This window comes from Salvelinus fontinalis, chromosome 30 (genome assembly GCF_029448725.1).
Source record: "Salvelinus fontinalis isolate EN_2023a chromosome 30, ASM2944872v1, whole genome shotgun sequence".
Taxonomy (NCBI): domain Eukaryota; kingdom Metazoa; phylum Chordata; class Actinopteri; order Salmoniformes; family Salmonidae; genus Salvelinus; species Salvelinus fontinalis.
The window spans coordinates 13,702,169-13,720,571 of NC_074694.1; the positions used below are offsets into that span (position 1 = coordinate 13,702,169).

The following is an 18,403-nucleotide window of genomic DNA, read 5'->3' on the forward strand; positions in this document are numbered from 1 at the left end:
TTACCATCAATATTACTCGCCAACGTGCAATCATTGGACAATAAATTAGACGAGGTACGATCATGAATATCCTACCAATGGGACATCAAAAACTGTAATATCCTATGTTTCACAGAATCGTGGCTGAATGACGACATGGTGGCTGTCATTTCGTGCACAATTGGTGCACGAAATCTAACATGCTGACCAGACCGGACACGTCGCGTGCGCGAGCGTCACAAAATAAATTTAGAAATCCATGTTATTCAATTATTGCACCCACACTGCTCGCACGCGCCAACGAGCGTCTGCGATGCCAAGGGGTAAAATAGAACTCCTTTCTATTTCTGACGCAGATCGCGCTGAAAGTCCTGCCTCTCCCATCTCCTCATTGGTTATACCCACGTGGGGGATTGAAACACGAACTGTTTTGCCGGTGGTCGTGGTAATACTATGAAAGTTTGGATGCGATCACCATATAAGTTCAAAGATGAAAATGCCTGGAAGGAGGAGAGATGACTAGAAACGATTCGGTTGGCCGTTTTATGTGTGGATGAATTGTCGGAGTAGAGGACCTTGTTCTTTTCAGGTAAAATAACAACTCAATGTTTATATCCCAGAACAAATTAGCTAGCAACAGCAAGCTAGCTAAATAGGACAAAATAGCTAGCAAGTGCAAGATAACTAGCTAAATTGCCATACATGTTTAATGCTTTTCAACCTGTCCCCAAATTATGTGTCATTGGTTCATTGTTTGTTTTGATATTTTAATCTGCGTGTCGTGATCGCTTTTGGTGTAGGGCGACAAAATAAATGTATGCACGATAGCGCACGATGGCGCACTCGCGCAGCCGGTTTGGGTTCCGTGTAAGGAAGTCTCTAGATTTTGCTCACCTGAAGTAGAGTATATTGTGATAAATTGCAGGCCACACTACTTGCCTAGAGAGTTTTCAACTATACTTTTCGTGGCTGTTTATTTACCACCACAGACAGATGCTGGCACTAAGACCGCACTCAGTCAGCTGTATAAGTAAATACGCAAACAGGAAACTACTCACCCAGAGTTGGCGCTCCTAGTGGCCGGAGACTTTAATGCAGGGAAACTTAAATCAGTTCTACCAAATTTCTATCATCATGTTAAATGTGCAACCAGAGGGAAAACAATTGTAGATCACCTGTACTCCACACACAGAGACGCGTACAAAGCTCTCCCTCGCCCTCCATTTGGTGTATCCGACCACAACTCTATCCTCCTGATTCCTTCTTACAAGCAAATATTAAAGCAGGAAGCACCAGTGACTTGATCAATAAAAAAGTGGTCAGATGAAGCAGATGCTAAACTACAGGACTGTTTTGCTATCACAGACTGGAACATGTTCCCGGGATTCTTCCGATGGCATTGAGGAGTACACCACATCGGTCACTGGATACATCAATAAGTACATCGAGGATGTCGTCCCCTCAGTGACTGTACGTACATACCCCAACCAGAAGTCATGGATTACAGGCAACATTCGCACTGAGCTAAAGGGTAGAGCTGCCGATTTCAAGGTGCAGGACTCTAACCCGGAAGCTTACAAGAAATTCTGCTATGCCCTGCGACGAACCATCAAACAGGCAAAGCGTCAATACAAGGCTAAGATTGAATCCTACTACACTGGCTCCAACGCTCATCTTGTGTGGCAGGGCTTGCAAACTATTACAGACTACAAAGGGAAGCACAGCCCAGTGACACGAGCCTACCAGACGAGCGAAATCACTTCTATGCTCGCTTCGAAGCAAGCAACACTGAGGCATGCATGAGGGCATCAGCTGTTCCGGACGACTGTGTGATCTCGCTCTCCGTAGCCGACGTGAGTAAGACCTTAAAACAGGTCAACATACACAAGGCTGCCAGGCCAGATGGATTACTAGGACGTGTGCTCCGGGCATGTGCTGACCAACTGGCAGGTGTCTTCACTGACATTTTCAACATGTTCCTGATTGAGTTTGTAATACCAATATGTTTCAAGCAGACCACCATAGTCCCTGTGCCCAAGAACACAAAGGCAACCTGCCTAAATGACGACAGACCCGTAGCACTCACGTCTGTAGCCATGAAGTGCTTTGAAAGGCTGGTAATGGCTCACATCAACACCATTATCCCGCACATCTGTTTATAGAACCATGATGAAACCTGTTTGGAAACGTTATGCTGAAGTACTAAAATTCCCACAGTAGAATGTTGCTTCTTAATGTTCTCTGAACAACACACCTGAACACTCTTAACAAAATATAGGATAGAGAGAGTTTTGTTGATTATTCTGTTTTTTATGAAACATTTCTTCACTTTCTGATAACAGAATGTATGTTTTTCAATAACATTCTAAAATGTTCTCTGAACATTACTAAAGTTTTCTTGTGTTTTTTATGGAACATTTTATTCACTGTCAGAACAGAATGTATGTTTTTAAATAACATTCTTAATTCATTCATTCAAAAGGCACTCGCACATCTGAGCAATCTTTTTTGCAGGTGCATGGTAACAGTTGAACAAGCCGAAGGAAAAAGGAAACCGCACACTGCTCTTGATAGTACCACTGATCTTTAATAAGCTTACGTATCGGCCTCACGGCCTTCGTCAGAGCTTTTGTAAGTAAAAAATAATAATTGCGCCCTTATGTAGACCTAGCCCCACCCACATCCGTTCCACGCATCGAAAGGGGTTGGAGGCGAAGGAAAAACAAATAAGTGCTACCAAATATAACAATATGCATTTCATAAATATTCAAATAAAGTGTGTAATAAGACATATTAAACACGTCTGTAAAACCACAATGAGGACATAGACCTACCGAGCAAGTTTTCATTAATCATTGGGTACATCGTACAAAAAACAACAGAGTAATCTTAAATAGGAGCATAATTCATATTAAGGTGAAAATCCTAAAACATTATCTTTTACTCAGAGTATTATTAATGTCACCTTCCCTGTCTGATATCTTAACTTTCTCTATGCCACAAAATCTAAAGGTGGAAATGTCATGCTTTAGGTCATTAAAATGTACTGCGACTGGATAATCCCCGTCGTTTCTCCTGATTTAACTTTTATGTCCACTGATCCTCTGTTTGAGAGAATGAGAGGTTTTACCTACATATTTATTTTATTTATTTTTATTTCACCTTTATTTAACCAGGTAGGCTAGTTGAGAACAAGTTCTCATTTGCAACTGCGACCTGGCCAAGATAAAGCATAGCAATTTCGACACATACAACAACACAGAGTTACACATGGAATAAACAAAACATACAGTCAATAATACAGTAGAAAAATAAGTCTATATACAATGTGAGCAAATGAGGTGAGATAAGGGAGGTAAGGGCAAAAAAGGCCATGGTGGCGAGGTAAATACAATATAGCAAGTAAAACACTGGAATGGTAGATTTGCAGTGGAAGAATGTGCAAAGTAAATAAAAAATAGAAATAGAAATAATGGGGTGCAAAGGAGCAAAATAAATAAATAAATACAGTAGGGGAAGAGGTAGTTCTTTGGGCTAAATTATAGATAGGCTATGTACAGGTGCATTAATCTGTGAGATGCTCTGACAGCTGGTGCTTAAAGCTAGTGAGGGAGATAAGTGTTTCCAGCTTCAGAGATGTTTGAAGTTCGTTCCAGTCATTGGCAGCAGAGAACTGGAAGGAAAGACGACCAAAGGAGGAATTGGCTTTGGGGATGACCAGTGAGATATACCTGCTGGAGTGCGTGCTACGGGTTTGTGCTGCTATGGTGACCAGTGAGCTGAGATAAGGCGGGGCTTTACCTAGCAGAGACTTGTAGATAACCTGTAGCCAGTGGGTTTGGCGACGAGTATGAAGCGAGGGCCAACCAACGAGAGCGTACACGTCGCAATGGTGGGTAGTGTATGGGGCTTTGGTGACAAAACGGATGGCACTGTGATAGACTGCATCCAGTTTGTTGAGTAGAGTGTTGGAGGCTATTTTATAGATGACATCACCGAAGTCGAGGATCGGTAGGATGGTCAGTTTTACAAGGGTATGTTTGGCAGCATGAGTGAAGGATGCTTTGTTGCGATATAGGAAGCAGATTCTAGATTTAAATTTGGATTGGAGATGCTTAATGTGAGTCTGGAAGGAGAGTTTACAGACTAACCAGACACCTAGGTATTTGTAGTTGTCCACGTATTCTAAGTCAGAGCCGTCCAGAGTAGTGATGCTGGACGGGCGAGCAGGTGCGGGCAGTGATCGGTTGAATAGCATGCATTTAGTTTTACTTGCATTTAAGAGCAGTTGGAGGCCACGGAATGAGAGTTGTATGGCATTGAAGCTCGCCTGGAGGATAGTTAACACAGTGTCCAAAGAGGGGCCAGAAGTATACAGAATGGTGTCGTCTGCGTAGAGATGTATCAGAGAATCACCAGCAGCAAGAGCAACATCATTGATGTATACAGAGAAGAGTCGGCCCGAGGATTGAACCCTGTGGCACCCCCATAGACACTGCCAGAGGTCCAGACAACAGGCCCTCCGATTTGACACACTGAACTCTATCAGAGAAGTAGTTGGTAAACCAGGCGAGGCAATCATTTGAGAAACCAAGGCTGTCGAGTCTGCCAATAAGAATGTGGTGATTGACAGAGTCGAAAGCCTTGGCCAGGTCGATGAATACGGCTGCGCAGTAATGTCTCTTATTGATGGCGGTTATGATGTCGTTTAGGACCTTGAGAGTGGCTGAGGTGCACCCATGACCAGCTCTGAAACCAGATTGCATAGCGGAGAAGGTACGGTGGGATTCTAAATGGTCAGTAATCTGTTTGTTAACTTGGCTTTCGAAGACCTTAGAAAGACAGGGTAGCATAGATATAGGTCTGTAGCAGTTTGGGTCTAGAGTGTCACCCCCTTTGAAGAGGGGGATGACCGAGGCAGATTTCCAATCTTTGGGAATCTCAGACGATACGAAAGAAAGGTTGAACAGCCTAGTATTAGGGGTTGCAACAATTTTGGCAGATCATTTTAAAAAGAGAGGGTCCAGATTGTCTAGCCCGGCTGATTTGTAGGGGTCCAGATTTTGCAGCTCTTTCAGAACATCAGCTATCTGGATTTGGGTGAAGGAGAAATGGTGGGGGCTTTGGCGGGTGGCTGTGGAGGGTGCCGGGCAGTTGACCGGGGTATGGGTAGCCAGGTGGAAAGCATGGCCAGCCATAGAGAAATGCTTATTGAAATTCTCAATTATAGTGGATTTATCGGTGGTGACAGTGTTTTCTAGCCTCAGAGCAGTGGGCAGCTGGGAGGAGGTGCTCTTATTCTCCATGGACTTTACAGTGTCCCAGAACTTTTTGGAGTTAGTACTACAGGAAGCACATTTCTGTTTGAAAAAGCTAGCCTTAGCTTTCCTAACTGCCTGTGTATATTTGTTCCTAACTTCCCTGAAAAGTTGCATATCACGGGGGCTATTCGATGCTAATGCAGAACGCCACAGGATGTTTTTGTGCTGGTCAAGGGCAGACAGGTCTGGAGTGAACCAAGGACTGTATCTATTCCTAGTTCTACATTTTTTGAATGGGGCATGCTTATTTAAGATGGTGAGGAAGGCACTTTAAAATAATAGCCAGGCATAATCTACTGACGGTATGAGGTCAATGTCATTCCAGGATACCCCGGCCAGGTCGATTAGAAAGGCCTGCTGGCAGAAGTGTTTTAGGGAGCGTTTGACAGTGATGAGGGGTGGTCGTTTGGTCGCAGACCCATTACGGATGCAGGCAATGAGGCAGTAATCGCTGAGATCTTGATTGAAAACAGCAGAGGTGTATTTGGAGGGCGAGTTAGTTAGGATGACATCTATGAGGGTGCCCATGTTTACGGATTTGGAGTTGTACCTGGTAGGTTCATTGATCATTTGTATGAGATTGAGGGTATCAAGTTTAGATTGTAGGATGGCCGGGGTGTTAAGCATATCCCAGTTTAGGTCACCTAGTAGCACGAGCTCAGAAGATAGATGGGGGCAATCAATTCACATATGGTATCGAGGGCACAGCTGGGGGCAGAGGGAGGTCTATAGCAAGCGGCAACAGTGAGAGACTTGTTTCTGGAAAGGTGAATTTTTAGAAGTAGAAGCTCTAATTGTTTGGGTACAGACTTGGATAGTAATACAGAACTCTACAGGCTATCTTTGCAGTAGATTGCAACACCGCCCCCTTTGGCAGTTCTATCTTGGCGGAAAATGTTATAGTTAGCGATGGAGATTTCAGGGTTTTTGGTGGTTTTCCTAAGCCAGGATTCAGACCCGGCTAAGACATCCGGGTTGGCAGAGTGTGCTAAAGCAGCGAGTAAAACAAACTTAGGGAGTAGGCTTCTAATGTTAACATGCATAAAACCAAGGCTTTTACGGTTACAGAAGTCAACAAATGAGAGCACCTGGGGAATAGGAGTGGAGCAAGGCACTGCAGGTCCTGGATTAACCTCTACATCACCAGAGGAACAGAGGAGGAGTAGGATAAGGGTACGGCTAAAGGCTATAAGAACTGGTCGTTTAGTACGTTCGGAACAGAGAGTAAAAGGAGCAGGTTTCTGGGCTCGATAGAATAGATTCAAGGCATAATGTACAGACAAAGGTATGGTAGGATGTAAATACATTGGAGGTAAACCTAGGCATTGAGTAATGATGAGAGAAATATAGTCTCTAGAGACGTTTAAACCAGGTGATGTCATCGCATATGTAGGAGGTGGAACAACATGGTTGGTTAAGGCATATTGAGCAGGGCTAGAGGCTCTACAGTGAAATAAGACAGTAATCACTAACCAGGACAGTAATGGACAAGGCATATTGATATTAGAGAGAGGCATGCGTAGCCAAGTGAACATATGGGTCCAGTGAGTGGTTGGGCTGACTGGGGACACGGCGATTCAGACAGTTAGCAGGCCGATGCTAACAAGCTAACAGTTAGTAGGCCGGGGCTAAACAAGCTAGCAGACCGGGGCTGGCAAGCTAGCAGTTAGCAGACTGGGTTAGCAAGCAAGCAGTTAGCAGACTGGGGAAGGCATGCTAGCAGTTAGCAGACCGGGGCAGGCAAGCTAGCAGTTAGCAGACCGGGGCTAGCAAGTTAGCCTTTGGGGTACGTCGCGATGGGGTTAAGTCTGTTTTTGCCTCTTCGTGCGGTGACGTCGATAGACCAGTCGTGGAATTAGTAGGGTTCCAGGTAGCTCTAGGTAGCTAGCAGGCCTAGCAGGTTAGCAGAATGGGCCTTCAGCGGGCATCGCGCCTGAGGGGCCTGTTGGAGTCCTCAGGCAGATTATGTCGGTATTCCAGTCGTAGAGGATCTGCGTGGTTCCGTGCCCCGTACCGGCAGTAGAAGGGGTTCGGATATTGTAGCACAGCCCACATGGACATTTAATAATGTAAATAACAATGGTGGTGGAACACATAATAATGTAATTTATTTGGAACCGTTTGTGGGTGGCAGAAAAATTCACACTTGATCATATTGTTGCACTGTACGCATCCTCTGCATTTAAATAACATTGTTAAAATGTTCTCTGAACGTTACTAAGGTTTTCTTGTGTTTTTTATGGAAAGTTTTCTTAACGTTCTCGAAACAATTTGAGGACATTTAAATAGAACCATGAGGAAACCTGTAGGAAAGGTTATGCTGAAGTACTGAAATACTCACAAATTCTCCCACTTCTTAATGTTCTCTGAACTATTTGAGAACATTCCATGTCAAACCAGTTGGAAAATGTTCCTAGAACACTACCAAAATTGAAATTAAATGTAACTTTTAGGAAACATTCTGTTAAACTAATGAAATCCCAAGAAATGTAATTTTTTTTTGTTAAGTTCCTTAAATCTCCTGAGAATGTTAAAAGCCAAGCAACTATGTTGTACCATTCCCAGAATGTTGTGGGAAGGTTGTATGCAAAATAACCATACGACAACCACACTCTCGCCAAGCTCTAAGGTTCTCAGAACGTTATGTGCTAGCTGGGAGGCTACCCTAAATTGGGTCCCTTGTCTAAATTCTAGCCTAGGCCTACTGTAGGCAAGTAAGCATGAGTCTAAATTGTGTAACACTGTTTATCAGTGCGGTCAGCAGTAGGCTAGTAGTTAAAAGTTTTGGGCCAGTAAATGAAAGGTTGCTGGTTCGTATTCTCGAGACAACTAGGTGAAAATCTGTCTATGTGACTTTGAGCAAGCACTTAACCCTAGTTGCTCTGGATAAGTGTGTCTGCTAAATGACGTGAATGTAAAGTACAATGTAGGCTAGTTGTCAGTCAGGAATTATGGGTTTCCTCAAGGGTAAATAAACATCTTCAACTGTTTCATCTTGTCAGGGCGGAGTGGAGGGAAAGGGAGGACTCACCAGCTAATACGGGAATCGCCCCGTAAAAGAAGGTCACACACTGATTATTCTTTTGTGTGTATGTGTGTGTGTGTGTGTGTATGTGTGTGTGTGTGTGTGTGTGTGTGTGTGTGTGTGTGTGTGTGTGTGTGTGTGTGTGTGTGTGTGTGTGTGTGTGTGTGTGTGTGTGTGTGTGTGTGTGTGTGTGTTATTACTGGAAGAACTTCGGAGCCGAGGAGGTGGAGCCTTACGAATATCAGCTCTATAGACTACTCGTTGGTCGCTGTAACACAACTACCTCCGTTTGCTGGATAGAGAAAGGAGAGAGTATTGTTTATTATCTATTTCACTTGCTTTGGTAATATAAACATGTTTCCCATGCCAACAAAGCCCTTTGAATTGATTTGAGAGAGAATAAGAATATAAGGGGGAGGACCCCGACGTCTTTACCGACAATAGCCTACGGACCCGTTCCTCTGTGGGTTAGAAGAGACAGGAGTTAATGACCAAGTTTATAAATGATTTAACTCGGGGACTTTGGATATTTTCTCCCCCCGGAGAGGAACGCTGGAGCCCGAGACAGGAACCATCTCCAAGGTAAATAAACAGGGTCCATACCCGGCGCTTTGACCGTTACTCTGTGGTGCGTAAAATAGCATAGTGCATGTGTGCATTGTGCAATTGGGCAAAACGTTATCATAATGGCGATATGGTGAGCTTTTTGGGCTCGAGCAATTGCCTCTCTAAAACATCCTAGGGAGCCAGCACTACTACGAACAGCAGGCTGTAATGGCGCAATGCAGAACAGTACTCCTATGTGGGACACACGCTAGGCTATATAGCCTACTCATTCTCCTTATTTCAGATAGCATTGTCTATTTCTGCGTTTTCGTTGTAAGTCATGTTTCTATTCTGTGTCTGGAAGAGTCTCCAGCTTGGCTCAGGCGGAGGACGTGTTTCGCAGATGCATAGCGGGCAGTTATGGCGCCGCTTCGAGTAACAACAAGAGGCGGTCCTGGAGAAGGAAGATCCATCCATTATTGTGCCGGGCACGTTCCGTCTCGCTCCAAATGCAACGACCAGTAGCACAGTGAGACCGCCAGACCAGACCCATCCGGGGTAGCCTATTTACTGTGAAACCGGAGAACCATAGCCGCTCTGCTGGCGCGAGCAGGCTGCATGGGAATGAGGTTGTTTATTCAGAATGGACCGGGACTCATTCATAAAACTCGGTTTACTGAGAATCCCCCCGGGGAGGGGGGGGGCAATCGATGGCAATTGAATCGTCTGACTGTATACTGGAGATAGAGATAACACATGTTTAATACAGCCTATGATGTACACTGAACAAAATATAAACGCAAAATGTTGGTCCCATGTTTATTTAACTAGGCAAGTCAGTTAAGTTCCTGCCATGTTCAGGGGTAGAAGGACATATTTTTACCTTGTCAGCTCGGGGATTCGATCTTGCAGTCTTTCGGTAACTGTCCCGACGTTCTAACCACTAGGCTACCTGCCGCCCCAAATGTTTCGTGAGTTGAAAAAAAAAACTATCCCAGAAATGTTCAAAACACACCAAAAACATATTTCTCGGAGTGTTTATGCACAAATGTGTTTACATCCCTGTTAGTGGGCATTTCTACTTTGTCAAGATAATCCATCCACCTGACTGGTGTGGCATATCAACAGCATGATCATTACACAGGTGCATCTTGTGCTGGGGACAATAAAAGGCCGCTTTAAAATGTGCAGTTTTGTCACACAACACAACACCGCAAATGTCTCAAGTTTTGAGGGAGTGTGCAATTGGCATGTTGACTGCAGGAATGTCCACCAGAGCTGTTGCCAAAGAATGTAATGTTAATTTCTTTACCATAAGCTGCCTCCAACGTCTTCGTTTTAGAGAATTTAGCAGAACATCCAACCGGCCTAACAACGGGCAGACCACTTTTTTTTTTAAATAAGGTTTTTCTGTTTTTTTATTTGTATTACATTTTCAAACATTTTTCTAAATACCTACTTTTGCTTTGTCATTGTGGGGTATTGTGTGTAGATTGATGAGGAAAAACAATAATTGAATCAATTTTAGAATAAGGCTGTAACGTAACAAAATGTGGAAAAAGTGAGGGTTCTGAATACGTTCAGAATGCACTGTGTGTATACACACTGAACAAAATATAAACGCAACATTCAACAATTTCAAAGATTTTACTGAGTTACAGTTCATATAACATAACCAGTCAATTTAATACATGAATTAAGCCTTAATCTTTGGATTTCACATGACTGGGCAGGAGTGCAACCATGTGTGGGCCTTGGATGGCATAGGTCCACTCACTTGGCAGCCAGGCCCACTCACTCGGGAGCCAGGCCCACTCACTCGGGAGCCAGGCCCACTCACTCGGGAGCCAGGCACAACCAATAGGAAAAAAATAATCTCTAAAAAAGGGTTTTATTACAGATATAAGTATTCAGACCCTTTGCTATGAGTCTCAAAATTGTGCTCAGGTTCATCCTGTTTCATTGATCATCCTTGAGATTTTTCTATAACTTGATTGGAGTACACCTGTGGTAAATTAAATTGATTGGACAGGCACACACCTGTCTATATATGGTCCCACATTTGACAGTGCATGTCGGTGCATTTCAGAGCAAAAACCAAGCCATGAGGTCGAAGGAATTGTCCGTAGAGCTCCGAGACAGGATTGTGTCGAGGCACAGATCTGGGGAAGGGTACCAAAAAAAATGTCTGCAGCATTGAAGGTCCCCAAGAACACAGTGGCCTCCATCATTCTTAAATGGAAGAAGTTTGGAACCACCAAGACACTTTCTAGAACTGGCCGCCCGGCCAAACTGAGCGATCGGGGGAGAAGAGCCTTGGTCAGGGAGATGACCAAGAACCCGATGGTCACTCTGACAGAGCTCAATAGTTTCTCTGTGGAGATGGTTGTCCTTCTGGAAGGTTATCCCATCTCTGCATCACTCCACCAATCAGGCCTTTATGGTAGAGTGGCCAGACGGAAGTAACTCCTATGTAAAAGGCACATGACAGCCGGCTTGAAGTTCGCCAAAAGGACTCTAAGAACATGAGAAACAAGATGAAAGCAAGATTGAACTCTTTGGCCTGAATGCCAAGCGTCACGTCTTGGAGGAAACCTGGCACCATCCTTCACCATACGGTGAAGCATGGTGGTGGCAACATCATGCTGTGAGGATGTTTTTCAGCGGCAGGGACTGGGAGACTAGTCAGGGTTGAGGGAAAGATGAACAGAGCAAAGTACAGAGAGATCCTTGATGAACTCAGGACCTCAGACTGGGGCAAAGGTTCAACTTCCAACAGGACAACGACCCTAAGCACACAGCCAAGACAACACAGGAGTGGCTTCGGATCAATTCTCTGAATGTCCATGAGTGGCCTAGCCAGAGCCCGGACTTGAACCCGATCGAACATCTCTGGAGAGACCTGAAAATAGCTGTGCAGCGACTATCCCCATCCAACCTGACAGAGCTTGAGAGAATCTGCAGAGAAGAATGTAATACTCCCCAAATACAGGTGTGCCAAGCTTGTAGCGTCATACCCAAGAAGACTCGCGGCTGTAATAGCTGCCAAAGGTGCTTCAACAAAGTACTGAGTAAAGGGTCTGAATACTTATGTAAATGTGATGTTTCAGTTTCTAAAAACCTGTTTTAGCTTTGTCATTATGGGGTATTGTGTGTAGATTGATGAGAGGGGGAAAAAACTATTTAATCAATTTTAGAATAAGGCTGTAACTTAACAAAATGTGGAAAAAGTCAAGGTGTCTGACTACTTTCCGAAGGCACTGTGTGTGTGTATATGTGTGTTTATAAATAAATAAAAACACGGTTTGTTATGAATGAAGCTTTTCAATAGAGATAACTCTCACTCTTTCTCTCTCTGCAGCTGTCTGCAGTGGGTGGTCTCTCTGAGGTCCTCTCTGGACTGCTCCTCAGTGTCTTCACTCTGGGAATCACGTCCACTGCCCTACTCCTCCCTTCCCTCACGTCCTCTCCCCTCCTCCCCCCACACGTCCTCATCCTCCCTCCCCTCCTCCCTCACGTCCTCTCCCTTTCTCCTCTCCACCTCCATCACAACTCCCCTCCTCCCCTTGTACCTCCTCCCCCTCCCTGCTCTGGACCCCCCACCCCTCAGTCAGCAAGCCGAGCAGGGGGGGTCAGGGCGCCATGGTAACCCATAGCAGGCACGACCCCCCCAGCCATGAGCAGCGTTACCCACCCAGAGGCCAGAGGTCAGGGGTCAGACGTGCACCCCCTGCGCTACAAACCCTTCAGCTCGCACGCACACTACCAACAGGCCAGTTCAACTCTGTCAACATGTGGCAGCTCCACATGTACTATATGCAAACTAGCTAGCCTCTTACTAAATGCTAACCCATCATCATCATTATTCCTCCTAGTCTCAGATGGTTTGTCTAATTGTTATCATTACAGCATCATATATTATAGTTCCTCTGCCAGGTGCTGTGTGTATAGTATATTTGATGTACCTACTTTGCATAAATGAAACAATTGTTTTATTAAAACCTCTTATTTCCCCCTGTTCCAGGTGCTGTGTGCGGTGCGTAAGTTACAGGAGAGTGGGTTCTACTGGGGTGCAGTGGGGGGTCGTGAGGCCAGCGCTCTGCTCCGCTCCCAGCCCCCCGGGACCTTCCTGGTCCGAGACTCCTCCGACCACCACTACTTCTTCACACTGTCGGTCCAGACGGCTCGCGGGACCAAGAACCTCCGGATCCACAGCCAGGGGGGAAGCTTTTACCTGCAGCCTGACCCCCACTGCACGCACACGCCCCCGCGTTTCGACTGTGTGCTCAAACTGATTGGACACTACATGGGGAAGGAGGGAGGTGGAGGAGGAGATGGGGAGGCCGGGGTAAGGACAGGGGGAGGCATGGCTGCGACTGCAGGGGAGACTGTGGGGACAGGGAGTTTGTATCTGATCCACTCTGGGGGAGAGAAGGTTCCGTTAGAACTGCGTCGACCCCTCCCCTCCTCGCTGTCCTCCCTCCAGCACCTGTGTAGAAGGACCCTGAACGGACACCTGGGGGGCCCGGATCCCCCCGACACACACCAGCTCCCTCACACTCTAAGAGACTTCTTGGCGGAGTACGATGCTCCCATCTAACACACACACACACACACAGTTCAGTTTGGGGGTTTCCCTGTCTAACGGTTGAGGATAGGATTTGGAGAGGGTAAGCTGATCCTAGATCGATGCCACTGCTTTCCTATCAAGTGGAGCCTCATATTGGTAGCCATGGATACACCTCTCCTGGAGAGACTGTCAATGGGAGTCAGGAAAACGCTGGGGGTCAAAGGTTATTGCCCTGTCAGCAAAGTTAGTCGTTCTCCCAGCGGAAGCTGTGATTGGGTAGTCAAAAAGATTAAAGTGACGCAGACAGTGAACGTGCACACACGCAAGCAAACACACACACGCAAGCAAACACACACTTTAGCAGTATCTTTAGGAGTGTTGTCAGAAGGTTTCCTGTGGGTTTGTTGTGCTGCTGGGGCTGAGGAACAGCTCTTTCTATTGATTAGCAGAAGCTTACCTCTACTCTTTCTCCTGTCTGACATGTAAAATGGGCTGACTGGATTGAGAGTGAGAGAGAGAGGGAGATAGAGAGAGGGATGGAAGTATAATGAGAGAAAAGGAGAGAGGGTGGGGAGTATGGCAGTGAATGTCAAACCAGGGGCCCATAGCAGAGTGAATGTGTTTGTGTGCATGGTGTCGTACACATTTCCACTGCTGCATGCCAACTAGCATGGCCTCATAGGAAGGTGTGAGGGATCATGGCTGACAACAGCCTCTAGCCTCACACACATAGACACACACACACACACACACACACACACACACACACACACACACACACACACACACACACACACACACACACACACACACACACACACACACACACACACACACACACACACACACACACACACACACACACACACACACAGGCTGAAGACAGCCACTAGCCTCACACACATAGACACACACAGGCATACATACAGCTATACTGCAGCCTTGGAAGCTCTTCTGTTAGAATGTGATGGAGGTGCCCCTGTCTCTCCTTCTTGTCTTTATCCCCCCCCCCAACACCACATATCTCTCTGGGAACAGGAGTTGTGACAGTGAGTCTGAGCAGACCACTGTTAGTCAGACAAAAGCCCTGGCAGACAACCAAAGCTAACAGTGGATCTTATTATAGTCCCAGGGGGCGGGCGGGCGGACGGACGGACGGACGGACGGACGGACGGACGGACGGACGGACAGACAGACAGACAGACAGACAGAAACAACAATGTGTGTCCCAAATAGCACTTTTATAGTGCATTACTTTGGGACCCTGTGGACTCTGGTCAAAAGTAGTTCACTATAGGAAATAGGTTGCCATTTGAGACACATGCAGAAACAACTACAACTGAAGCAGAACATAGTCAGAAGTCGAGTGGGAGAGGTTAGGAAAAAGTGAGGAAGACAAGTAGGGGTGAGGCTGGGGGAGAGGGGGAGAGGTTAGGAAAGGGTGAGGAAGACAAGTAGGTTAGGAAAGGGTGAGGCTGGGGGAGAGGTTAGGAAAGGGTGAGGCTGGGGGAGAGGTTAGGAAAGGGTGAGGCTGGGGGAGAGGTTAGGAAAGGGTGAGGCTGGGGGAGAGGTTTGGAAAGGGTGAGGCTGGGGGAGAGGTTAGGAAAGGGTGAGGCTGGGGGAGAGGTTTGGAAAGGGTGAGGCTGGGGGAGAGGTTTGGAAAGGGTGAGGCTGGGGGAGAGGTTTGGAAAGGGTGAGGCTGGGGGAGAGGTTTGGAAAGGGTGAGGCTGGGGGAGAGGTTAGGAAAGGGTGAGGCTGGGGGAGAGGTTAGGAAAGGGTGAGGCTGGGGGAGAGGTTAGAGATGGTTTTCAGACCACAGAGACGATGACAACCCCTTCATTTGGTCTGATGATGATGGTAGTGATGATGATGATAGTGATGACGAAGATGTGATAATAATGATTTTGATGATGATGTAGTGTTAAGCTGAATCCATGTCTTCCTGATAGAAGTCAAATTAGTAGAAGATCAACGTTTGTCATTTTTAACATTTACTAACAACATAATGTTTACATGTGTCGCATCAGCCCAGCTACATGTGAAGTACTCGTCTTTCATAAAGACTGCTCATAACCTCGCCACTAGACTGGCAGACAGGACATACTATCTGGAACAACAAAAACTAAAAGCATTACAAAATAGAAATGAATAAAGGAACTTTGCACATATTTATATTTCTAAGATATTTCAATACTTAATATTAAAGCGCACTTTTTTTTTAACCAAATTGAACCGATTCTCTTTGTGCCTTCATTTATCTAGGATACACGTCTGTCTGTCTGTGTGCGATTTAATTAACACTTTAACTGAATATGCTGTCAATTTAAACCCCTCTGGCGTTAACCCCTCTAGAATCAACTCTCAGATATAACACTTTTTTACCTCAACACCGAGATTGTAACACCTGCAAATTTGCTGTGTGGGGTACACGTGAAACATTTCTCTGGAAATGTGCAGTGTACTGAACTGTAGTGTGTGTGTATGTATGTGTGTGTGTGTGTGTGTGTGTGTGTGTGTGTGTGTGTGTGTGTGTGTGTGTGTGTGTGTGTGTGTGTGTGTGTGTGTGTGTGTGTGTGTGTGTGTGTGTGTGTGTGTGTGTGTGTGTGTGTTTTTGAGAGTGAGAAATAGGTGAGGGGGGTCAGAGAATTAGTGTATGTGAGGTCAGAGAGGTGAAAGGTTCCACGTGGGAGAGATTTATGATGGTCTGTGGTTAGCAGTGTGTAAAAGGTATACATGAGGGTCTGGGTGGAGAATTTCTCAATAGTGTGAGTCTCTCTCTCTCCCCCTATTCAATTCAAATGGCTTTATTGGCATGGGAAACATGTTTATATTGCCAAAGCAAGTGAAATAGAGAATAAACAAAAGTGAAATGAACTATCTCTCTCTTTCTCACACACACAGTTAGACGGTGTTTGTTACAAGTGCTATGGTTTAGAGGTTTCCTGTACATATTCACACAACTGAGAATGAACAAACACAATCACACTTACACAGAACATCTCCACTTTCTCACATCATAAAGGAAAAAACACACAACTACAGATGTAGGATTTTAATTTGAGCCAGTTTGCTACAGCAGGAAAATAATCCTGCAGCAACAGGATATGTGGATTATAATGAATGGATTTTTTTGTAGGGGTTGATACATTTATCTGTAGGGAAAATCAAGTCTGAAATTGTAAAGTGGAAATTGCTAACTTTAGAAGCCTTTTCAAACCTTGAATACACTACATGTTTGCATTTTCCTGCTATGCAAGAAAATTACTGCAACAACAGGATGATAAAATTATTTGTACACAGTTTCATTTCTAAAGTTGTGGTTTCTACCTCAAGATTTTCATGAGAGAAATCATGCTACTTTCCAAATTCACACAACCAGTTTAGATGTACGCACGCACGCACACACACACACACAAACCTTCACACACAGCTTTACCGCTAGTGCCTCCCCTTCTCCATAAACCTCTGATTACATAATTGATTGACAGGGTCAGCAACATTGACGGGAATAGGGCCATAAACTATTACAGTAATGTTTACTATCTGGCTCCCATCAGGAAGACTCTCTACTTCCTGGTTTAAACAAATACAAAGACCGCTCTGTGTTAGGCAATTCCAAGAGCCGTGCATGATAACAATACCCAGTGCACTACATGACAGCAACAGCCTTGCAGACAATGCATTAAGTTTTTCATGACAACATGACTAGGAAATACTCTGGGCCCGAATGTCAAAGATGAGACCTAACTAAATGTTTAGTCAGTGGGGTCCAGTCTATCAGTAAATACACTCTGTTTGAATTTTATTGTGCAAGAGCTTTGTAAGTACATTCCATATCCATTAGGGACATATTCACAGAGAGAGAGAGAGAGAGAGAGAGAGAGAGAGAGAGAGAGAGAGAGAGAGAGAGAGAGAGAGAGAGAGAGAGAGAGAGAGAGAGAGAGAGAGAGAGAGAGAGAGAGAGAGAGAGAGAGAGAGAGAGAGAGAGAGAGAGGGTAATGGGTAATGCCACGCCTACAAAAGCAACAAAACACAGGCAGGTCAAAAAAACAAAGAGGGGTTCCCTGATGCATTTAGTTGTTTCAGGCAACCCCTCCCACAAAACACACACACACACAGCAGTAGGCTTGCTCTGGGCTGTACCTAACAGGAAAGGAATGCAGTGAGCTTTTACACATCCGGCCTGAGGGCCTACGGGGATGGTAATGTGCAGTCACTGTAGTGTGTGTGAGAGAGAGTGAGTGAGAGAGAGAGAAAGCAAGAGAGAAAGAGAGCAAGAGAGAAAGAGAGAGAGATATTGAGCTCCTGAGTTCTTCTGAAAAAATATAGCATTAGAGTTGGATAAATGTAGATAAACAATTTTTATCACAAGCATACAGCATACTAACCTCAACATCAAATCCTTCAATCCAAATCAAAATTCCATACCTAAAACCTTGATTTTGGACAAAATTACCTGAATGGACTATTACCACCAAGGACTATCAAGAAAAACTAAAACTTCTAACAAGCCAAAACCTGCAGAAGAAACACAGCGGAACATGGAAATACCATCCAACACAAAACACAACAATGCAAAAGATATTGTGTCATCTGTGGATCTGTTGGGGCAGTGTGCCAATTGGAGTGGGTCTAGGGTTTCTGGGATAATGGCTACAGACTTGAGTGCTACGGGTCAGTAGTCATTTAGGAAGGTTACCTTGGTGTTCTTGGGCACAGTCTGCTTGAAACATGTTGGTATTACAGACTCGGTCAGAGAGAGGTTGAAAATGTCAGTGAAAACACATGCCAGTTGGTCAGCGAATGCTCGGAGTACAATTCTTGGTAATCCGTCTGGCCCTGCAGCCTTGTGAATGTTGACCTGTTTAAAGGTCTTACTCACATCGGCTACGGAGAGCGTGATCACACAGTCGTCCGGAACAGCTGGTGCTCTCATGCATGCTTTAGTGTTGCTTGCTTCGA

At 45.2% G+C, this 18,403-nt stretch overlaps 1 protein-coding gene across 1 annotated transcript; it reads left to right on the plus strand.

The window, feature by feature from the left end:
- Positions 1-8,513: 8,513 nt before the first annotated feature.
- LOC129828666 (suppressor of cytokine signaling 3-like) lies at positions 8,514-16,315 on the plus strand. The gene is made up of 3 exons (XM_055889780.1): positions 8,514-8,907; positions 12,233-12,643; positions 12,896-16,315. The coding sequence occupies exons 2-3, from the start codon at positions 12,548-12,550 to the stop codon at positions 13,469-13,471; spliced, it is 672 nt and encodes a 223-aa protein (XP_055745755.1). The 5' UTR covers positions 8,514-8,907; positions 12,233-12,547; the 3' UTR covers positions 13,472-16,315.
- Positions 16,316-18,403: the final 2,088 nt, after the last annotated feature.